This window comes from Ammospiza caudacuta, chromosome 6, assembly GCF_027887145.1.
Source record: "Ammospiza caudacuta isolate bAmmCau1 chromosome 6, bAmmCau1.pri, whole genome shotgun sequence".
Taxonomy (NCBI): domain Eukaryota; kingdom Metazoa; phylum Chordata; class Aves; order Passeriformes; family Passerellidae; genus Ammospiza; species Ammospiza caudacuta.
In genome coordinates this window covers 9034049-9059627 of record NC_080598.1, presented here as the reverse complement: position 1 = coordinate 9059627, position 25579 = coordinate 9034049, and the positions used below count along the sequence as shown (strand labels likewise).

The following is a 25579-nucleotide window of genomic DNA, read 5'->3' as shown; positions in this document are numbered from 1 at the left end:
TTCCAGAATTGGAAGCTTTGAATTTCTCTTAAAAAAAAACAACAAAAAAACAAAAAAAAAACCCAAAAAAAACAACAAATCATTTTTTTAAAAACAAACGCAAAGAAACTAAAATTTCATTTGAACTCTCATTTTCACAACTCCAAAATAAGGAGGAGATGTGACATAATTTCACATTTCATTGATGCTGGCTACCATGCTACAGTATACGTTACTGCAGAAACAATAAATTTTTCCCAGCTGTTTGACATGGATGCCCAAAGTTCTCTGATACCACAGAAAGGAACTAGGATGTTATTTTGAATGAAACAATCCAACAATACAGATTCTGTCTTTCAAAATATGATGTGCAAAGAGCTGGATATTGCTCTAGTAAGTGTCACAGTCAATTACCAATTTTGGTTCTTTGTCTGAAAATTTATGTTGTAACTCACCAAAGAGCAACAGCCTATTGTACTAACCACTACAGAAATACAGAATAAGACAAAACTGGCTCTGAAAACTGAAAAAATGGAACTGTATAGCAGATAGAAGATGAACAATGGTAAACAAAATAAAAATCAAAGACATGAAGCACACCTGACTCATCTATTGCTCACCAGAGGTGCACCTAAAGAACCAGGCTGTACCTGTGAACACAGAGTGAATGTGTTTCACACACATCTTAATGCTCCCATATAAAGATCAGCATCATCTTTTGGGATAGTAAAACAGATGTGCCAAAGCCACTGCTTCATGAGGGACTTGCACTTAATTAACCCAGAATATCAAGCCATCCCTAACTCATTATCCTCCAGTCCCTCTACACACCGGTGATGGTTGGTTCAGTGGCGCTCTCTCCATCTTTCAGAAGCAAAGAAAGAATGAATTGTAGTCATTACGTTTTTGTTCATTTATCTTCCTTTTGCCCAGTATAAACGTTGTTGTAAGAAATAACTTCTGCTAACACATTAGTCTTTTTTAAGCAATTTCCACAGAGGCTATTTTTGAGAATACCATGCAGTAACCCAGAATGTGAGAAACTGTGTGGCAACAGGACACACAACGTACTAGACAGCTGTCACAATTTCCACATTTTGTGCTAAATAAACCTGGCAAAAGTATATAGTTATATATACACGCAGAATTTGTCCAAAAGCAAAACTTGATGAAAATATTCAAAGTTAGGAGATGGACTCAGTTTTTGAGATTTAGCTAGGTTTAACATGATTTCCCAATTCTGTCTCATTATCCACTCAGTTTGCAACAAAAACACCCAGCAGGGTTATCAGAATACAAGAAAACAGTCCTGATTTGATCTGAACTTAATAATGTTTTTACAAATGAGAGCAAGCATTAAAACTTATTATCCAGAGCATAATAAGTAAGAGCTTGTTAGAAGTAGATGACAGCTTCTTGGCTACAATTTGCGTGATGTTATGTTACTTCACAAATCACATATCACAGTTGAAAATAACTCTGCATCCTGATTAATAATACTAATTTTTATAGCAGAATAGGAAGCCTACCAGTAAAAACATTTGAAGTATAACAGAACTTTTTTTTTTTTTTTAAATTCTGAATAAAATCTTTCTTCTTTTGAAAGAAGTCTAATCAGGGACATATTCTGGAAGAATATGTCCCTTTTGCTAGAAAGAGGCTTTTCAAAGCCCCTTTCTAGCAAAATGGACATTGATTAATTAATCAATGAAATTTTAAATTTACAAAGGCCTATTGATTCAGAACAGAAGTTCTGACTTCTAAGACATACAAGGATTAAAGATTATGCTATTTTCTTATTAAACATCCCTCAAAGAGCAAGAACAAATATACTAATCAGAATTTTATGCAGTTTTAATTTCAAATGTATAATTTGTAACTAAGTACGTCAATGGAGATGATCTTGGACATTTCAATCTGTAAAATAAGGAATGAAATATCTGTAAATATATCTTTAGAAATCAATTCAAAAATTATATGGAAAAATTATTTTAATTAGCAGTGGCCTTCTTGGAGTTAAAACATCATTATATCCCTGCTGCCCACTGGGACAGACTGATTGCCATGGCTAATGGCTTAACCACTGTCAGGAAGGACTTGCTGTCCATTATGCTAAAACTGCACAAAGAATCGGCTAATACCAAAGCCCAACCCTTCCTGAACGTGCCTCCTGACTGGAACTTTGGCCTGGGAGTGAAGCTGCCTAAGGGAACCCGAGACAGGATGAAGGTGACGCTGTTTTCCAATTATCTCAGGTCTAGGTAGGAGAAAACAAGGCTGAGGGAGATCACATCCACAAGAAAGCCAGACCCAGGAGCTCTCCTGACAGTCAGCTCTGGCAGGTTCAGGGTGGGGGAGGCCACAGCCCCCAGGCTCCTCTGTGAAGTCAGGAGTAGGACCCAATTTAGAGGACCAACTGACTTTTTTTGAGCCATCAACACTATGTCTTAATGAATCATTGACCTATCCAGGATACTGAACTTACATTTTATGCCTGAATCCCTTGTCTTGGGAAAAGGGTAAGAAAGCAGAATATTCTAATTTAAAATTAGCTATTTTTCCTTGCTTTTGAAAAGCCTTTCCCCCTATTAAAGCTCGGCACAGCAATATCAGATAAGATACTTCATATCAGGCTTCTAAGTATTATGAAAAAATAAAAAGAAGGCTCTCAGTACAGCTTAAACTTCTTTGGTTTTTGAGAGTAAATAGCATGTATTTTCAAACTAAAAATTTTCAGAAAAAAAAACCTCAAACCAAACACACTAAGTAATATTTCAGTGGAAAACTGAGGAAAGTAAAGACTTGCATAAAAGAGAGTTGGAGACAACATTTCTTAGTACTTATAAACCAGCCTAATCTATTAAGGGACACCTAGCCCCTAAGAACCTCTGGCACCTCAGGTGATCTGTTTGATCATCTCCTAATCAGTTACTAGCTCTGACATGAATATCATCCTCTCATTAATCCTGCCATGAATATGGGCTTGAATGAATATCACAAAGTCAAGGAAGCATTCCAGTGACGTTGGGGTCATGCCTGAAAATGGTAACAGTTGCATATTGAGAAATAAACAATTTCTTAGTAATTTTTAGATGTATTTTTTGTGATGTGATAATCCAAAGCTCTTTAAAATTATTCCCACAAAACCTATCCTGTTGATGTCTTGATTCACTACTTATGGTCTGCAAAGAAAAAAGGTAATTTGTTGATCATTATCTCAGACAATATATTATTAAACAACAGAGGCTGTACTATGTAACACTAAAACTAGACAGGACACCATTCTGAATTATATTAAAAAGGACAAAGCCCCAAATATCCAAAGAAAATGTGTTGGTTTCCATTCTGAGTTTCTGCCCCAACACACTGTAGCATTTGGCAAAGATACACCTCCAAAGTTTGGCAGTGAACTGTGCATAGACATGAAAAGCACAGGCTTCCATTTTCAGAAAAACGCATTACTAGTATTTTCCTCTATCTTTTAGTAACCAGGAACTGTCAAAGAAGTCCCTTCCTCTCTAACCAGACTATTAGTCTTTATTGTTATCTCCCAGCATCCTGCTTTTTGTGCTCATTCTAAATGTCACCTATTATTGATAACAATCTCTAACAGCTGCATTGATGCAAAAGCTGCAAAAAGAAATTTGGGTCCATGTACTGGAGCTATTTACTGTAGTTTAATGTAAAAAACCTAATTCTGTAATCACTGAAGGACTTAAATTTTTTCCTGCATTTTTTTTCTGCAAAAAGCAAGACTGAGACTGCTTGATACCAACATTTCCTCTAAATCTATTTTCATAAATTAGATAATAATCTCTTCAGTTCAAGTTACTGAATTTATGTCAGTATGTCAGACTTCGTATGTCAGAAGCTCAGCACTGAGTCCATCTAGTTTGTAATGTGATTTGTCTGTCTGGTTATTTAAGATGACTATGCACCAGGTCCATCATTCCTGTGTAGGGCCTTGAATTAAACACTGTAATTTTAATGCAGACAGGTTGGAACTAGATGATACTTAAGGTGCCTTCCAACCCAAACCATTCTATGTACCTAAGAAATACACACACATTAAGAAAACCCACGTGCACATAGATGTGAGTGATGCCTCGTCTGCAAAAGGCACGGGGAGGCAAATGATGCAGAACAGCCCAGCTGATGCTCACTGGCTCTGTAAGAGGAAAAGGCTTACACAGAAAGCAAAAGACCAAGCATGTCAACAATGCCCTTTAGGTGCAGGTTCTGGGGTGACATGCAAACAGTAAAATTAGATAGTAAGGACGCGAAAGAACAATAAGCAAAAAACCAAAAAAAAACCCTAAAGCAATGCAAAAAAAAAAAATCTTCAATATTGATCTGAATAATTGTTGTACAGTCAGGTAGCTTAGCTGAAAATAGTTAACTGAATTTCAGCAATTTAAGGCTAAGCAAGTGTTGGACAACAGGTCTTACTGGAGTTGTGTTTTTCAAAATTATATAAAATCCAAACAAGTCACACCCAACAAGTTGTAACCACTCTCAGAGATGCTTTAAATACACACATTCTAGTTCATCTTCTCTCCTCCTCTCTCTCTCTCTGTTCCCAGTCCTTCGACTGCCAGTATTTACACCCCAAATTACTAACAAGGTGCCTCTGGGCAGGTCATGCCTCAGCAGCATTCAGCAGCTCACAGGCTCCCAGAACGAGAGCTGGCATCTGGCATGACAATGAGCTTGTGCCAGATCCAAGCTTGGCTTCTTAATGAGTGCAGATTCAATACCTGCACATCTCTTTTCCAAAAGATGCTCTAGTCCTGAATTTTTTTTGTATTTCAGGGTCATGAAAGAAAAAGCACTGAGATTTTAATCCCCTCTTCCGAAGTTTTTGCCATCTTGTACAAAACAAAAGAATCATTGAAGACAATCAGTCTAACAGAATACACACAAAAATCTGTGGATTCATTTTCACCTTTTTTCATTCAACCAAATTATCTATTTCAATAGATACATTTCAACACCTATTAGATTTTTTATTTGAAATTATTCATTAATAGGTCTGGACAAGAAAGCAAATTTGACTGCCAGTAGATTTCACATTAATACTTCCTTGGAAAAGAAGGGATATAAAAATGCAATTTATCCAATCCAATTATATGAAATTGAATATTGTTCTGCCGGTCGTAGGCAGACAATCTAAGTAATGCATCTAGCTAGGAAATCTCATAACTTTCATGCTTATGTACTTTTCAGAACCATTGTAAAGGTCTGGGTCTAGGTCATAGCAGGTGTACTTCTCATGAATGTTTCTTTAAGCTACAGCTGACTATGCATATTTAAAAGTGGTGTATTTTTATCTATATTTCAAGATTTCTGAAGGCAGCTGAATTTTCAGAGAAGCAATCTTTTAATGAACTTACTGCTCAACAGCTGCATGTCTCATTATCCATAATTATTTCTCAAAATCCAAAACTCCCATTGATGATAAAGCTGTGTAATTCCAAAATCCCAGCAGTTTAAGATTTAAATAGAAACATTTACAGGCTTATATTCCTGGCAAATATGAGCAACTATCAGACCCAACACAGGCACAATTTCCCACAAACCACATGATATGCTAGAAGTGAGCTGCTCACTCTATAACAGGCCATCTACACAAGTGAAAAATCTAAAGTATCTCTTTTAATACATATTCTATTTTAGTCTACATTTTTGCAAGCTTAGTTCTACTGGTACTTCTGCATTTCCAAACTTCTGGGTTTCTTTGTCAATAACAGAAATTGCTTGAAATAAGAGCATATCTGTTTACATGCCTATCCTTTAAGGCTAAATTAACACAATCCACATGATGTTACAGCTGGAAGTCTGACACCTATTTTGTGGTATTTGCAGGAAGCACTTAAAGACCCAGATGATTTTGAGACATCTAATCCCTTTGTGCTCTACCTGGCACATTTTTGTCCTCAATAGCACAGACATTTTTTTCTGTTTATTTTTCCCCCCAAAGCCTTGAATAGGCTAAAAATTGCCTTTCTGTGCAATGTCCTCTCCTCACACACTACATGGCAGCTGCTGCATTCAGCTGGAAGGCTGCTACCATCTATTTGCATCTCCAAAAGGCAAAGCTGAATGGCACCTGGGTATGTGCTGAAAGGGCAGAACTAAATAGGAAATTATTTTTACAGTCACAGAAGAGCCTAAGATTGCAAAATCCACAATTTGGCAAAATAAAAAGAGAGTGAATGCAATATTTGAAAGAAGAAGAGCAGCTATGAAGGAAGTATTTTCATTATCTATCTGTATATAGCTGTATGCAGATTATTGTTTCAACACCTACACATAAAATGCTATCAATTATTTCAATATATAGCACATCCAAATTTATGAGATTTTTAAAAGCAATGTGTTCAGTGTTCAAAATCATATAATTTAAATTCAGCCAAGTTTCCAAAAAACTGATATAAGTAGCTACTTTCAGGGAACTAACAAACATTGTATAAAAATTTAATAGAAGGCCATTAGGCAGGTATAGCCTTTGGTTTCTTTTCCACACAGTAGCTGCTATTTGGTGCCAAAAGAAAAATTCCTTCCAAAGTAGATTTTCTAAAATTTGCTATAAATACAGTAAATATTGGAAAAGTCTACTGACCTACCTAAGCAAATCATTAACAGTAAGACAGTTTGAATGCTGATTAATGATGTATTTGTGTTCAGTAAGAGAACAGATTTTTTAATGACTGCTCAATAGGATGAGACTGATATGATTTATTAGAGTTTAAAGGCTCCCAGGTCAGTACTCCAGTACCTTTGTGAGATGGTATCCAATAACATTATGGTCTGGCCATGCCCCCCTCCTGACTACTGTAAAAAAATTAATCCAAAACTAGGATAAATTTATGATTTAAAAAGCAATGTAGACATTTTTCAGATTGACCATGTATATACAATCTCATAGACCAAAGAAATCAGAGATTCCCATTTAAATTGGCAGCTTTAAAAAGATCAAGTTGTCATACACAGACTCAGAGGAGTTTAGAAAAGCAAAATAATTGAACAAAGCAGATAAAGACAAGAAGCCTGGTTGGCAAGAGAACAAGGCATCATAAGAAGAAAATATTTGCAAGTGCAATGTTCTTTGCAAAATGAAGGAATGGAAAGAGAAGCTATATCCTGATTTAGGCAAACTGTGTGCAGAGAAAGGGATAAGGGGGAAAAGAAATATAATGCTGCTCAAATATTTCATGTTTCCATTTCAAGACCAAATTTCAAAGTAAATTCAGTTTAATACCAATAAACATTATTTAAAACATGTTACATATTTCATTTGGAATTTTGGGATCAATCTAGGATTGATATTCATGGCACACAAAGCTTAAAAAAAACAATGTAGGAGCTTAAGTTTTAAAAATTTTATTAAGAATTTCAGTTCTGATGTTGCATTTCCCTTCTCCTCCTCTTGCTAAAACAAGCAATAAGAACAAAGTTTCACTGTGTGTCAACAACCTACAGAACTTCCTTTCTCAAAAAGCAGCAAAAGTAACAGAAGCGTGCTATCAAACTAAGCACCACTAGCATGGAGTCAACCACTGCATTCAATAAAAGACTATTTCTAAATGAACACAGCCATTTTTGTCTGCTTTTCTGTTCAGAGAATTTCACTAGTGCCTTTTTTGCCTACTACAGTAACATGCTTTACATATGAAGCCAAACCAGACTCTCTTCCAACATGAAACCGGAATTGAGATGACAATCAAATGTTCCCCTTACCTCGTTTTGGAGGTCTCGTATCATTTTGCTCTTCCTTTCCATTTCAGTCTTCAAAAAGTTAATCTACAATTTTAAAGAAATCTTGAGTGGGAGTTGTTGAGATGTAATTGTAAACACTAATATCTTTTTATGCTTTTAAAAGTTTTGGAAAAAAAAACAACCACCAAATCAAAAAACTTTGCTCACATACCCAACTGGTATAGGCCACAGTCAAGTATTTGATAAATCTACAAACATTTGGCATATTACCTAGAAAACTTAAAATCAAAACAAGAAAATTGCTGTATGTAAATAGGTTTACTTTTGTTCTGTACCAGTAGACAAGTAGTGCCTATCTTTCACAATAGTAGTTCAATTTGATCATCAGAGAGCTGAAGATTTTTAAAACAATATTAACTGATTTTCTAACAAAAACATTTTCCCCTCTAAGAACCTATCTATCAGAGCAGGTTTCTAACACAGTTATTTTATTTGAATGATACAGTGCTGGTCCTAATTAGATAAAGATTTTTCTTCTAGTCAGAGCCACCCGTGGAATAAAGTGTGTTATAATGAAAGCATTCAAACATGGTCTTTAGATCCTACTTAAGTCAAAGACTTGATTTGGAAAGTAGAAATTCCAGTTACGAGGCTTGAGACTGAATTTAATCAAAAACAGTTTAAAAAATTATTTCTACAAAAGAGTTTTTTCAGGACTGAGCTTTAATCACAGCTTATGGAATACAATGGGGGAAGGAGGACATCATTATAAACAACTAGGATTAAAGGAACACATTTCTGTATTGTTTATTTAGCAAAACACTCATCCCCATTTACCCTATGTGCCATGCTGCTGATACAAAACTCTACCCAGGGTCAAGGGAAACTACAGCAGTTCTGACATTGCATCATAAAAACAAAATCCTGTAAGAAAACAGATTCAGATTATAGAGACATTGACCAAAAGGTTAATGGTTTGGGTGTCAAGGACATAAACAAATGAATACTGAATCTACATGCTATGACAGCTGCTCTTGTAATCATGTCCACACTCAAGCAGACATGCCAGTTGTTTAAAAAACATCACTGAACTGACAGCACTCTCACCTGTATCAAAAGCCAAGTCAGACAATGCTATCATCACTGCACACAGAAATGCAGGCAGGGGGTCCATGAAACTAGAAATCTGGCATACAGAAGCAGAACTTCTTTTACAAAGTCTGCCAAAGTTCTGTCTAAGTGCTTTGATCGTGGAAATTTTCATTTCACATCCACCTACTGGCAGAGAATGATGCTTTATTCAGCACCTGCCTAGTAATGACATCCACAAATACTGAAATTTAGAATGCGTCTAGATAATAAATATGAACATTTTTCAGAACAAAAAAATAAAGGTCATAATCAAAATATCAGATCAAGATGAATGGGGAGGAGCAATATACAGCTATTTATTGTGGTTACTTTTGTTTTTCAGCTGTTCAAAGGAATTGCAAGCTACCTACCCTTAAATACTGGGAAAAAAAAAATAAATATACTGACCTCCATTAAAGAGTGCTCCCTTTCTTACATCTATCTCTCAGTAACAGTAATATTCCTTCAAGGCACTTCACTTCTAGCTATGAATATATATGAAATAATTAAAGAGATGCGATACCAAAATTATTACCTCTTCATAGCTTGGATCTTCTAGGAAGAGGCATTTAAGACAGTCCAGTACTATAAATGTATCCAGTAATCTATGTTGGTTAATTTTTGTTATTACTATTCACATCCACATGCATCCATATATCACTGATACGGACACCTTACATAGTGCAAACCTACCCTTTTAGCTTAGCTGAAAAAAACAAAAATTAAAATTAACTAATTAAAACATTAAAAATATTTTTGCATCACGTCCTTTTTCAAAAATAAGAGAAGTATTATTTAGGAAATCATTAATTTTTGCCTTTAAATTCTAAAAGCATTTTAAGGGTCTTCTACTAAATCTCTAACAAATGAAGAGCCACTGAGTCACAAAGTATAGATATGGAGAGTTACATACATACATTTATATGACTTGTCTACCAGAGGCATTAAAGGGATAATTTTACTCCCCATTTAAGTGTACCCATGTATATATAGCTTCATGCTTTAAGGCAGACCAATCTGTGTCAGACCATCTGCATGATGCTTTTAGTAAATCTCAAGGACAGGACATAATACAATTTTCCAGAAGAGATGTAAAAATACTCCTTTCAGTCATCAAATCCTGATAGTATAATAAACAACAACAGACATTTATACCCAGCCCTAAATTAACAGCAAAAAAAACCAACATTCACCTCGTTCCACATGTTGTCTGCCTTTAATTGCTATCTGGCTGCAATTATGAGAGTATGTAATGAAAACAGATTGTTCTAAGGCTGAACTTTTCAGTACTAAGCAAGGACACAGCTTCCATATCCTGGAGAGAGTCATCCAAGGTACTCAGAGCTTTGTGCGTTCAAGAGCTCATTATGTTTATTAAAAACAACAGTTTCCATCCAGTGGCCTTTACTCACAGCAGTTGGTGACCTTGAAATGTTTAAATTAAATTTTCCCCCATCAAAATAGAGAATGCTTTAGCAGATGGTAGTGATCTAATTATAAGAGTCAGACAATAGTAGTTATTCATGACAGGATAGTAAAATCCCAATATAACATCATTACTGCACAGCCAAGACTCAGCTGTAATTAAATTTGCTTACTTCCAGACTTCTTGTATCTTGCTCAGGATTAAAATGAGCAGTTAAGGTTTAGCTGAAATTCATTCATTAACACCTGACTATTTTGGCCATATCTGGAAACCTTAACATATTCAGTGTTCATTTTCCTTGTCTACTTTTCAAGATATATTGTAAAAATTGACTTCAAAGCCAGAGAGAACTGTCTAGGCTATTATGTAAAACATAGAAATTATTCTTTCCTTTGGGCAAAAAAGTGTTCTACAGAGCGCTAAATACTTTTAAAAGCAAAGCTAAATAGATCTCACCTATTAGTCTTTCTAAGATGAGTGTAACTTTTAAGCTGCAAGTTATAGTTTGATTAGTAAATGAAATTTTTAACAAAGGAACATTTAGGACTTTATGAATAGTCATAAAGGCTTTTATCAGAAAAAACAAATATGTTTTGAAGGGAAAAGAACATCACATCTTTTTACTAAAAATCTTCCATGTATGGGGATAATGCTGAATCAAATTCCCCATATTCTGTTAACATTTTTTTACTAGAAAAACCCTACTGATTTAAAAATGCCCATATTGTTTATGGTTCCTTTATGTAAGTCATAAATAAAGTGTTACCTAATTCTAATTTCTCATAATGAACACTGAGCAAAAAAGGAAATTACACAGACAAATTTTCTCCTTTATTTTGACAGACAGTACTGTAACTGTACTGCCAAACAATCCATTAGCATATCTTCTTTAAAATTGCTAGCATGATATAAAACACAAACAGAATAAAATAGAAATCATAGATTAAACTTATTCTACTTAGCCTAACTTTTTTTGAGTGTTTCCGTATTTCTTTATCTTCTCCCTCATCCAGAGCCAGCCAGCTCTTTATATAAACTTTAGCTGCAGTTAATGGGAAATAAGTTTTCAAACTTGCTAAAAATGTAAACATTTCTTCACATGCATACATTGCATGAAGTACAGCCAAGCAAAGAGTCAGTCTCCCAAAAGCCCTGAGAGCCTGTTAACCTAATGAAGACATACAGAATCAATACTTTATTTATTCGAATTCATTGAAAAACCCCAAACAAACAAAACCAGACTCAAGTTACACATGCCACTTGCTCTGTGCCTTTTTGTTACCAAAAGTGAAAATCAGTCCATGATCTCCAACTGCTTCTGGAAGAAGTGGCTCCACTTCACATTTAGAGATAATAGCTTGACATTACAAATACTTTTTTCACTGCATGAAAACTTAATACAAATTGCTTAGGCATTTGATGCTAAATACAGAACAAAAAACTTTTTCGACCTTTAATGATTGTTAAAGAGGACATCAGTTATTTGGAATGATGTCATACGTATTTTATATGCATATTGTATAACTGAACCCAGTATGGTCCTTCTGAAATGTTTTTAGATATAAATATAATTTACAGTCATAGAGTGAGATGATCTGTAGAGAAGCCTTGCCACACATTGCACAAGAAGATATGAATGTAAAGTCTAATGTAGAGCTGTTATGACTCCTTTTTTCTTCTGCTTTGGTCAAAGTCCTTGAGTAATTTCCCAGTTATTTTTCATTCAATTTGACTTAATTCTTGAGAATTCTTACTTACACTTTTACACCGACATAACAAAGAACGCCTTCAGGCAGGTGTTAGGTGTTAAATTTACACAGCCATACATACAGCAAGCATTGTATTATGCCTCCTGCACAAATGCAGAAAAATGTATTTCCACCTTTCCCTCTCCCACCAGTGCTTTATCAGTCTTTGCAAAATGTAACTCTACTTTCACTTGCTCTGATGAAAATCAAGATTTATTTCACCAAGTCCTATAATATAAATTGTGCTTAAATTGCACTAGAAACAAGTTTCACAATTAAATTAAAATTAAATTCAAGCTCCTATTCTCTCACTAGTCTTGCATTAAAGTACTTGAACCTTCTTTCACAGATTTCACATTGTTTTCAGAGAAACCAGGTATAAAATAACCTTGTGTGTCAGGAATAATATCTGTCTCCATTTCTATTGCAATTTTCATCTGAGGATCCTGAGGTACTTTTTGAATATTCATTCAGTCTCACTGTACTGCTGAGCTTCACTGTGTACATTTTACTCTGAGGCACAGAGAAGTAAATCACAAACCAAGGACACAGTTCTGATTTCCTTAGAATTATTAGCAAGTTTAATATGCTGTTAGTGTCAAGTATTGCAATGCAGCTCGAGAATTCAGATTCTTTAAGCCATGACTCCAAGCCAGATTCTGTTATACACTCAGAGGAGCTTTTCCTGGTTTCTACACCAGGTGATATTTTGCTCACAGTTAATGGCAGATATTGTTTTGTGCAGAACAAATCTTGTGCTCTTCGAAGTGCTAGAGTGGGACTGAATGTACACAAGGCATTGTTGCTCAAATAAATAAAGAAAAACAACAAAACACTATATAACAAACACCAGCAAATCCATTCACTATATCTGAGGTTTATGTAATCCACACCTGAATTAGTCTTGAGTATCAAAATCTAATCAAGAGATTAGATAACATAACAAAATGTTTTCCACCTTCCATTTGTAGGACTAGAATTCATTGTGCTGATAAAAGTCAATAGGAACACAATCAATGCACCTGAAAAAATGTCACCTTTCAACTGATATGTTCTGAAATTGCTATACATTAGATTTTACATTCATGTCTTCTTGTGCAATGTGTGGCAAGGCTTTTCACTAGTGCTGCATGAGTGATTCATCAGAAACAGATATCAGTGTCGTTATGCTCGCATATCCATTTTTTTAACTTATCAGAGATGACCAGATACTCTTTTTTTTCCTTATTTCAGAACTATATTGAAGGAGGTGATTCTGCCCCCCAGTCTGCCCTTGTGAAACCCCTCCTGGGGTACTGTGTACAGTTGTGATGTCCCCAGGTAAGAACTGCATGGAACTGTCAGAGCAAGCTCAGAGGAGAGCAACACAGCTGAGGAGAGGGCTGGAGCACATCCCCTGTGAAGACAGGCTGAAAGAGCTGTAGCTGCTCAGCCTGCAGAAAAGAAGGTTGAATGGAAATCTCACAGCAACCTTCCCTACAGGGAAGCCAATGAGAGACCCTTCATCAAGAACTGCAGTGACAGTACAAGAAGTAAATAAAGGGTGGCACCATGGAATTTTCTGAAAAATCCCTACAATAGGAACAGTTTGGTCCACAATCAAAGCTCTTTCTACTTAGAAGGTAGGAAAACAAACTCACACATTTTGCTCACCAAGGGAATAAAGCCACATACAAATCATAATCATATGCAATAAGGCGCTGTAAATATTTGTTTAATTTAACAATTACATTTAACCCTCTGTCTTGGACAAACCCTTGCTTTGTGACCCTGGAACACAGCAAAATCTTAGTAAATAAATCAGTAGTTTTCCAATTTGAAATAGAAAATAGATCTATAAACACTTCAAGCAGGTTGTTTTCAAATCCAGAGTTCAAATCATAAAACACTTAAGGTTTGAACGAACCTCTGGAGATTATCTAGTCAACTTATGTTCAGTTGTGTCCATGTTACAGGAATACTAATAACCAACATATGAAAAATTTCCTTCTTTCATCTTAGTAAACATGATTCTACTTTTTTTTCCCCTATAATAGCAAAATGTGTCTATTTATGCTCCAAAACATTACACTGCTACATGAAAGTCAAAACAATTGTGCAGTTTGTCCAGAAACAGAACTTCAATAAAGCATGAAATCTTAATGGGACTTAATAATACCTTCCAGACTGATAATTAGTTCTACTATGGTCAAAATTAGACACTCTACTATCCATTTTGTTGCTGAAAATCCATCGTAAGTCCTAAAAAGTCAATAGATGTATGACAGTCTATATTAGTATAGATGAGACATGAGGGTCCATAAAGGTCATCTCACCAGGGAGTGGACTTAGGCCTAAATTTCCTGTCTAAAGTCTCCAAAAGTGTATAAACATCCCTAATTCCACAGAAATAAGGGAAGACAGAAATCCTAATATTTCAGAACATTAGAACTTTTCCCAGGTCCTTTTTTCTGAAGCTTGCAGAGTACTAACACGTATGTGAAATCCATTCTTTTTTTTACAAAGTTTTTTGAGCTAATAAATTCTCAAGGCAAGATTAAGATAAAACAGGAAAAAAAACCAAAAAAAAAAGGAAAGAAAGAGAACCACTCACGGTAGCCTGCTGCTTCTCTGCTTTCTCAGCTGCCTCATTAAGCTGCTTTTGAAAAGCTTCTTGGAGAGATTTCATTTCCCTAGGTTATTGAAAACACAGAACACAAACTTCAACACAAGTGACCATTAGGAAACACTTATTCAGCTTCAAAAATGGACCTTTAATTACTCAGAGTAGCAAACAGATGTACTTGTCTAGGAGTCTCACAAATTAAATCTTAAGGATTCCATGAAGTATTGTGCCAGTGCAAAACATTAAAATTATCTATGATGCAAAGTAGCCACTCTTTATATCTGCTGAATGGCCTGCTGTGCAAAACATCTGCCAGTGCATAATTTCTAATCAAAATGACTGGCACCAAAAAAGTGAGGAAAGCAGACAAGTGAAAATCCCCTGACATCCAGACATACTATTATTAATAAGAACTAGTTTATACCTGCTTTAAAATAAACAAATAAATCATGCTCTGATAAAATTCAACCTCATATGGCACTTCCTAGGGACAAACAACAAAAACTCCTGTAGAAGATTCTGGCATAAAAAGAAAGAACAAGATAATCGCTTTATTTGAATCAAGTGGAAACCCTTTGCATTACTGATTCAGTCAGAGACTTCTCCAAACTGTGTGAGTTTTCTACCCACAGCATGTGGCACACTTTGGAGATGGAGCAAAGAGGTAAAATGACATATTTCGTGACAGCTGTAGAGCTTTTGGAGGATTGCTGCTTGCATGGATGAACTCTCAATGAAGATCAGGCCAAAACTGGATTTCCAGACAGTAACGTATAATATTTTAGCCCTGTGAAAACTAAACTGAATGGGAACCGCATAATTTTAAAAGAACTTGCTACCTGCTGGATCATCTCTTTTTTTAGCTGATAACCCCTACTACTTTCAGCAATTTTGGCAACACTAGTACAGAACAGATTTAGCTGAAAAAGTGATTGAGCAGCATGAAAACAATATACCATCAGCACTAACACATGCCATCATTTCACAGTGTCGGTGATACACAGATAGAATAAAACTGGGGGCATCATAGTCAGTGATCAAGTTTTACTTGCAACTTGGGAATTATTGAAGAATTTGCACAAAATGAATTTAAAAAAAAATATTTTGAAGTCAGCAGAACATTTACTTACAAAAGCTGAAATTCTAGTACTCTAAACTTTACTGCATCATCCAGCATTGTAGAATATAATCAAATTCACACTCATACCAAGTTTGCAGCTCATGTTCGTTCAAAGAAAGATCACAACATTAATACTGGGATATATTTTGAATTTTGGCTTTAATGAAACACATTTAAGCATAATTCTTATCTCTTTTCTTCATTTACTGCAGATAAAAGGAAGCCTGAGGAGCCTGGCAAATAAACTGTGAATTTTCTCTAGTGAAATTCTATGAGGAAGATTCCCTGGCACATTTTTAATACCTCTTTCATACGTTGAACTTTTACACCTCTCTGGAAGTTAAATCTAGTAAATCTGTAAACTGCTGGCAACAGTAGTAGCCCCAAAGCATTTCCTTGTAGTATACTGTAAAAACATTTCATTTCCTGAATGATGGAGTGGGCTGCTCAGCAGTAGATTGCACTGATCCACATTTATTTCTGGGAACTGCTCTTGTGCAGAACACTCAGGGTCTGGATGCCTCAGAAGCAAAAGTCAACATGTATTTTTGGGTGGAACTTGAGAGACTGCAAGTGGTGATTTACAGAGGAGATTAGAAAGAATATTTGAAATATGTAATAAAATTTTCTTTTAGCAGACTCAATTTTCCCACCTGCAACTAAGATCTATTTACTAAACAGTCCATTAATACTTTTAATCAATTCATGTCTCAATTTCATAAAAGAAAGCTGCACAACAATCAAACTACCACAAAACTGCATTCATGCATGATGAAGGATTTTTTCTGTGCTGAGATGTACACCTTCAGTCACATCAAAACCACATCAGTATTTAACTAGGACAGTAGCTAAAGTCTTTCCTTTATGATTTAATATATTTGTCTGGAACGCCTGAAAGATTGCTATGTATCACAGCAAAATTAAGAAATTCTACTGGTACTGTATTGCAGAGCTTATATATTGGGTATTTAAGAGATGAAGGTAATTTTCTCACAAGGTTTCTTTGTAGCAATGCAATTCCATATGTACTTCCATGGGTACTTCTACAGTGAATGTAGAGGTAAGACAGCCATGGAATTTAATTATTGCATTTTTAACAATAAAGGAAGTATGAACTTAATAATTTTTCTTACTAAACATTTTTCCTAGGGAGAAATATGAAGTATAGATGCACTCATTATATACTGTTTTTCCAGCAAAAGTGGTCACTCTATTAGTTATGTTTTCTAGTTACTGAAATTGCATTGATGTTGCTCTTTGCTGGGCTGAATTTCAAGAACTAAGAGACACAGAATGATGAGACTTAGTTGCAATGAAGCACTGGGGAAACTGAGACTAAGGACTAGGCTGGGAACTTGCATTCCCCCTGATGGGAACTAATTTTTCAGGTGCTCAATGAATTTGAAATCATTAATACTTCTTTCTCTTTCTAACTCCATTCATCACAAATATCCAGTGGAAGTACTCCTGTTTGCCCATGGACTAGTGATTTTGAGTGTCTACACACAAACATTTAATTAAGATGTTTGAATAAATGTCATCATCGTCAAACTTAGGGATTTCAACACTTTAGTTATTTAATTTTCTAAAAAGCCTGAATTTATTTTTTAAGGAATACTTCATGACTAAGTCTTCCTTTAAAATTCAAAATGCCTTTCTTCACAGATATTTCACCATACATTTTCCTACCATATGTCCAATATCAGCAAATCCCTCATTTGTTTCAAAAAGAGTATTTCCTGCCTTTACTGTACTGTTACAATTAGCCAACTCTGGAATACAGCAGTGTTTATCAATCTAGTACAAGGAAAGATGGAATTTACTAGTCTGACAGCTTTTAGTCAGGAAATGGAAAGAGAAGGAAGGGAGGGAGGGTCTTACCTTTGGTTTTGGCCCAGTTCCAGAAGTTTCTGTACATCACTTTTGGTTGATGCTTCATCATTTTTTAAAGACTGATAGCAACAAAAAAACCCAAAACTGTATTAAAGAGATCCTTTTTATTAACAATCTGTGAAAATATTTAGCACTCATTCATAAAATAGTGCTGGTGAATTGCAGACATTACCCCACTTAAGAAAATTGAAAGAATACTCTGATTTTTCTTTACTGTAGCTCAAACACAGTTAACTGTACACAGCTGTGTATTTTTCAAATACTAAATGAGAGATAAATACAATAAGCAGATTTAGAAACAGACCAAAAGCATTAGAATTTTATGACCAAGTAAGTGTGTATATACAGAAGATAATACCACAGCTTTTTGCCCATTTCAAGATCTCTGTAGTGTTGAGTCTAAAATATTTCACAGTGTAATTTTGCTGAATACTACCTTCAACTGTGCTATATTCTAAAATAAATTTCCTACAAGGAGAGCATATTTCTCTAAAAAGTAGGAAAAAAGCCTACAATAATGGTGATAAAGCACTCAAAAAAAAACCCCCAAATTAAACTCAAACCAAAAATCCCAAAGATCAAAGGGTTGAATAATCAAAACCAGAGAAGCCTGGAACATAAGAAAATATAACATAATACAATGATACAGCACAGCAGTGGTGCACAGACACCACTAGTATTCTCCTGTGAACAGAGTGCTTCTTCTCCTTTTATTTTTCCCAGCTAGCTTACATCAATGAAGACAGAGATGTATTGTCAGAAAAATAATTCCCTTTAAAATGGCATGAAATACAGAGACCCATTTCAACTGATAATAGTCTAAGTGTTTTCACCAGGCCAACAGACTCTATTGGGAAAAGACAGGTGCTCCCTCAGCTGAGTATCTGGACCTCCAATCCAGGGAAGCATTTTCAATCTAGTTTTTCCTCTGAGGAGCTGATGTGAGTTCAGCATTATTTTACTGCCCTTTCAGCCTAACCACGGCATCCAGAAGTAAAAAATGGAGAAAAGCCTCAGCTCTCCCCACAGGCTCATCTAGCACAGTTTGTCAGCTGAACTTGTAAAGCAATGCCCTACAGCAAGCCCAACCAGACTTTGGAGATGGCATGTCACAAAGGTAAACTGAGCAGCTAAATTAAGTTGAGTGCATAGAATTCAGCAGCAAAGATCCAACCTGCAACAGCAAAGGCCATCGTTTGCAGCAGCTGCCAGTACAAATGTGAGTCAAGAGGCCAGCTGGAAATATAATTGGGATAGCAGAAGATTACATATTTTAGTTAAGATATTAAAATTAATTAAGAAACTAAGTTAGCTGGCAAAGATCACATAGCTTAGTTAAAGAGTAACAAATATGTTGAGAAAGAGGAGCTAGAGGTGACAAGGATAGATGAAGCAACTGTGAAGAAGCAGAGACCATAGAAATACCTTGCCTCAAGAATAATCCAACAGTTCAGAGAGGCTTGGACCATGACCAGCAAAAGGTCCTGCTAACTGGCCAAGGGTGAAGAGCTCACCATGAGGAAGATGGCTTTCTTCCTCCCATATATCCCCACTCCCCTGCTTCAAAAACCCAGTTAAGGGAGCACCACTGAGCAGCCACGATGGATTTTCAGCTGATTCCAATACGAAGTGGGCAGGTAATGACTATGTGTTAGGCCTCCTTAGAAAGCACTTGGATAGGTAAAACCTCTTCTGTATAAATAGAGGGCAGGAGTCTGGAACTCCTTGCACATGTATTTGGAAATTATTCCACATCTGTCCACTGCAATAAAATACCCTTCTTTTAAACTTCAATTAGTTGAAGGGTTGTCTGTCTGTGCTTCGAATGTGTGTCAGCTCCATTAATACTGCATATTTCTTGTCATTCCCTTCCTTTTCCTATGTTCTATTTTCATATTTTCATTATTTTTATTGAGTTGACAAAGGCCCCAAAACATTAGTATGAAATTTTCCATGAAGCCATCAGGTTTATGCTAAGTGAAAGATCAGCAAAACAAACAATTATAATTATACACATATTTAATAATTTTTAAAAATAAGCACACCAATAAAAAAAAGGATGAGGTAAATAAGTAATCTTCTAGGAACTGAGACAGAGTCTAACCTGGAGGTTTACTTTAATTCCCTGAAGTTCTTTAGAAGTCTTTAACAGTTGATGAAGTATGTTGCTCCTCTCCTTAAAGACTTCTTTCAGCTGTCTTTCCAGTTCTTCATAGCCCTGTCTAACACAAAGAATAAAAGCATGAGAAGATTTCAAAACATTTCTCAATGCAACTTTAAACATATCTTTCCTCATCCAAATTTAATTTATACCAAAACCCTGTAAAGATTTCAAGGGGACTATGTCCCCTTGCTCACCTGTAGAACTTATTTTTTCCTAATACAGATGAATAGAGGTTTTATGCATTGAAATGATGTCCTGATTCTGAGTGAGCAAGAACATTTACTAGCTGCCATTTTTATGAATAATAGAAGAGCTGCCACAAACCACAGAAAAGTGTAATAAAAGAATAGGAACATAATTATTACACAATATCAGATGGAGTATAGCTGATATAGCAATAAAATGTGTAATAATAAAAGCAAGCATTAGCAAAATAGGTGTGATTAATGTATTGATAAGAACAGCGTGCCATGTTTCTAACCTAAGAAAACCAAAGCAGTTAAAAAAGTTATTTTTTGTTTGTTGTTTGGTTTTCACCTATCATTTCAGTATCTGAGTTCAGCAGCTGCAATTTTTACTGATCTGCAGGCCATACCAGTGCTTATCACATTTGGTTCCTTGTTTAAATCATGATGTTTGCCAGGGCTCACTACACCCAGTCACTCAACTCTTGATCAAGACAAGGTCATGACGTTCTTGTGACATGGACAAAGGACAAACTAAAAGAAAAACAACAGCTGTATGCCATACCTGCATTTGGATGCTGATTCCATAGCTACTTCATCATTAAATGACTTGGAATAATAAATAAACATCACTGCCTTCACAAGTTCACCCTTTTCTGAGACTTTATGGGAACTACAGATAGAGGAGTTATTTTTCAAAGATCCCCATGCAATATATAACGGAAAGCATTACCAAGTGCAAATATTAATGTTTCTGCCTCTTCCCACTATAATATTTCAAATAAATTTAAAAACATCTATTTTCTGACTATATCAGGATGCAAATTACATTGGGAGGGAAGAAACAGCTAAATTTATAACACAGCAAATGCAAATGAAGTGCTAAGCTTATCACATTTCAGTCAAATTTGTGTTTGCTGTTGAGAAAATCCTTCTGAACTGCTGAAATGCAGCTAAGCTAACAAGCAGATATAAAAAGCAAATACTGACAACAAATGCCCAGCTCACTTCCTCCAGACTTCCCTTTTTCAGACATTAACTCTTCCTGCAGCAGATGGCTCCATTGGCAGCCACATCTGCTATGTTTTCTGGATGGAGCTAAATGGAACTTCACTCCTCAGTTCTTATTTTTATCAGGTTCCCAGTGACATAAATGCTTCTTGAGCAGCACTAAGAACTATGTGAATTAAACCTGCTCAGAGAATATGTAACTTACAGAACAGCTGTGTCCATGTATTTATTTGGGTTTTTTGTCTTCTCCTTCCACATCTCCTTGGAATGACATTTCCATTGCTAGTTCAATGAAAGAAAATGCTACATAACTAAATTCTTCAGCAAGACAGCGAGATGAAGTTTCTTTGAAGGAATGGTACATGAACATGGCTGAAATTTACAATATATGTAAAGGTCATGGTTCAAGATATTATTTCTCCAGAAAAATCTCTTCCTTCACTCTGTATTCATCACATTTTTACTAGACTAATACTGAACCATCCATAACTTCATTAAATTGTCTACATGTACACTTTTTCTTAGCATGACTGTCACACATTTTTCTACACTTTGCATTGGCTTTTGTGATCTTCACTTAAGTGATCTCCAAAATAACCAAATGAAAATTGAAAAGGATGAAATGTGACATTACTGTAACAATGCCGAAGTACTCTAAATTCACTCTGAAGAAATTTCCCACATTATCAGCATTTAAGTTGTCCAACACCAGTCTGCAAGTGTTACTGTAGAATTTAAACTTTTCTAAATGCCCCAGATATCAGATTCCATAATTCTAAACTTATGATTAATTTTCATACATGAAATTAATATATAATTTAAAAGAAAAAATTCAATTCAAAAGATGTTCAGGAATTGAACTGAAATTTGAGCAACTCTAGGTATAACTTAAAAATCCTCCTAATTCCCCAAAATAAAAACAAAGATTCTGGAAATATTTACAGCAGCTAGTTTGCATATATTCTCATCTCTGCTAAAGCTGTGCTCCTGTGCAGTAAATGTAGAGATTTTCCTACACCAGGAAGAAAGGTAATGGTCAAACTGCATTTAAATATATTTAATGTTAAGCAACTTATTTAAATAGCTTACATCATTTATTTTGAACCTATATTTAACTTCCCTCTGATAATGGCTTAGTCTTGAGGGAGATAAAAATGTTAATTTAAACAAAAAAACTTTGGACAACTGAGCTTTTTTTGCTGATGCTGTGTTACAGGGTATCACATACCAAGCCCCAGGATTGACGGACAGATCTCTTATGAAGCTTGCAGGAGGCTGTAAAATACACACTCCTGTTCACTGCCACACATTCCAAGAAAGTTAGAGAACAAGTTTAACCTGTATAACTCAACAGCAATTTTAAGGGTTTATTGATTTAGCTCCCACCTGAGCTTCAGAATGGTTTTCTCAGGGGCAGCTGCAGTGTGAGATCACTCACCAAGGACAACCCCACTCTTTTTCAGTGATGTGTTTTGCCTTGTAGCATCTATACTCAGATATATAACTGCTGTGGTAGGACACTGGCCAAATGCCAGGCACCCACAAAAGTCATTCACTGGCTCTCTGCTGCTAGAGCTGGGCAGAGGTAAGAGGAAAACAAAAACCAATAAAGAGCCCATGAGTTGAGATAAGGAGCAGGAGAAAACACTCTAAGGGGAAAACAGGTTCACATTTAATGGTATAAGGTAAATTAATTATTAAGAGAGTCAGAGGAGGAGTGTGGGAGAGAGTTTTATTTTCAACAGGACAGCTGTAAGTGGTTGATTTGTATATAAACTTTATGTGCATGCAGCCTTTGCTTTAGTGCTGTATTCAGAAATCTTTTATTTCCTTGAAAGATCTTTGAATAGTTCCCTACTCCTGGTTTCCAAAGATATAGTCAATTATCATCCATTATCAGTCACACTGGAATCTGTTTTTTGAAGTCCAGTATTAGTTTCATATAGTTAAAGTGTTTTAATGCTCCTGCTTTTAATGTAGCCCAAAACTAAAGCAATTATCATCAGGGAACCCTGGGTGTTCAAAAACTGATGTTCAGAACATCATTCATGGTTCATTTTCTACTGCACAATCTGAAACACTTCGTGAAGTTAAGACATTTCAGCACACATGATTCAGAGGGGGGAAAAAAGGCAAGAAAAGGAAACACTGCTGGTTTGTGTTTGCATTTTTTTGTTTGTTTTAGCAGAGGGAGGTGTGGAGCTACATTTTTAATTGCTTCCAGCAAAGAACAATCTACTCATCTAATGAACTGGAACTCCTCTTGATAAATGCACTATTCTCATCTATGTATTTAAGCTTGGCCCTGTAAATCCCATTTACGATTTGCACTTTAAAAAGTCTTTGGCAAAGCTATCTGTTTATGTAGTGTAGATTTTTAATTAGAACAGCATTAAAAATATTTACATTAACAGACAAAATTGAGTGGAGAAGGAGAAAATTCTGGATCTGATGGCTTCAAAGATGAATCTTAGAACAGAACATCCTTCACAGACATTATTTTTGTCCAGTGACAAACTCAAGGAGGAAGCTTTCTTTACTCTGTAGTATTTAGGTATTAAAAGCAAGACAGAACCTACCCCTGGTGCTATAATCTCTTGTTAAGATTACAATTTTTTTTCCTATAAAATTTAACTTGCAGGATTTCCATTGCAATCCAAATCCAGAAGCAGCTTGTGCCAATTAAGTCCACCCACAGTGTTCCTCAGCCTCTTTTTTCCAAATGCTTTCTCTGAAAGTTGAAAACCGGAAAACAGTTGGAACAGCATCATATTTAAAATATTTGTGAGGATGACAGGTACAGGGAGCAGAACTCCACAGCCTGGAGGGCTTTTTGCAACCCCTCTTTTATCTACCAGTGGAGCAGAATTGCAAGGACATCATGGAAGAAACAGGAAAATGAAGCCTTATTTAAGAAATAAAAAAACCCCATGTCTGGCTCTCTTTTAGCAAGTATTGTCCATTTTATTTTTATGATCCTGAGCACAATACTGTTGCCAGTTAAAAAGATATTTTTAAAGACTAACAGATGATCTAGTGTTGTGTTAAGCAGGTTTTCTGCAGTTTCTTTTTGTGGCTCTCAGTTCACAAAATTCATATGCGCTGCCTACAGCCTGCCCAATTAGGCACATCACACTATCAAGGAATACATTAAAAAATTAACTGTCCTTCAGAAAATAAAAATGCACTCTATTCAGGAGCTAAGAATTTATTGTTAATTTTAAACTAAAAGGTGCAAAGGCTAATTTTTTTTAATCTGTTAAATAATGATTAAGATCCTGGTTGTCAAATAATTTGTACATAAACTCGCCTGTTCTCACCCTGTAGGTTCCAGAGGTACAGACTATTTTTATTACTGTTATAGTCAGCATTCCAGGTACACTGGACAACCATGAATTGACATCGAATATGAATTGTATGAGCAATTTACACCTCAAGGAACTGAATTTTCTGTTATATATGGCTGTTAGCTTGAAAACAGAGTACATCATGATTTCCGTGGCAGTGAAGGACACCTTCAGAGAACTATCAAACACAATGAAGGAGGCAAATATGATACCATGCAAAATATGAATCTATAAGCTTGTTTTATGTTCAAGCAATTATGGTGTGGAAAACGTAGGAAATGTAAATCAAATTCTCTCTCTTTTTTTTCAGTTAAAAAACCATGGATTGAAAACAGGATAAAATATAGGCTGTATTATTTCACTCCCTAAAAATAATTTTTATAAACAGTTTTAAGTTTAAAAAAGAAGCAAAATCCATGATAGGAAAGCAGAAGCACCACTAAGATGACAATCATATTTTGCACCTACATTGACGAAGGAAAACACAAAAGTTTCTGACATATCGATTTAAAAGGTGTACCTAAACTCTGAACTTAGGAGAGAGCAGGTTTGTCAATTACTTTGTTCTAGATCTCTAACCTGTAACAAAAAACCAGCTTCATCCCAACACTGACCTAGAAGCATTTATTTAAAATATTACTGATCTACCAATCTAATCTTTATTTTCTGTTCTGTGCTTAATACACACAGTACTAACTTGAAAGAGAAAAGAGAATCAGCATCTATGAGGTTACCAAACTAAAAAAGGCAAACTAAAAGAATGCACAATCATAGAATCATCTGAGTTTCAAGGGATCCATAAGGACCAGTGAGTCCCCAAGAGTCACCCTCAGCTCCTGTCACTGCAGAATAAGGAGTTCAACACAAAGTTAACAGGGAAAGTGTTTCACTGCCGCCCCAAAATGTTCCAATTTATTTTGAAGTCTCCAGCTACACGATATTTTTCAAATATGCCATTATTTCTACTACTGTTCATCCTTGTATTTGAGAGAGAGAGACAGAGGAAATTCTCATTTATTTAAATACCTAAGGAGTCCCCTCTCCTTTCATAGGAAACTGTTCATTCTGCTGCCTGCTATCAGGCTTTCCTTGAACACCCTACAGTCAGTAATGAGACACTAAAATTAATATGGCAGGAATTCACATGAAGAAAGAAAAGAAAATCTAAAATAAAAACAGACTGAAGGAAAAGAAACCAGCACCGAACCCCACAACATAAAGTACACAGAGGTTTAATTACTTAGCTCAAGA

General features: G+C 35.5%; 1 protein-coding gene across 1 annotated transcript in view; it reads right to left on the bottom strand.

Annotated features, from left to right (window-relative positions):
• LUZP2 (leucine zipper protein 2) overlaps positions 1-25579 on the bottom strand; it is an 89564-nt gene that overhangs the window by 27879 nt on the left and 36106 nt on the right. Inside the window, exons 3-6 of the mRNA XM_058807354.1 lie at positions 19726-19843; positions 17610-17680; positions 14597-14675; positions 7720-7782 (exon numbers count right to left, since the gene is read on the bottom strand). Coding sequence (XP_058663337.1) covers positions 7720-7782; positions 14597-14675; positions 17610-17680; positions 19726-19843 — 331 coding nt within the window. The remainder of the gene's footprint in view (positions 1-7719; positions 7783-14596; positions 14676-17609; positions 17681-19725; positions 19844-25579) is intronic.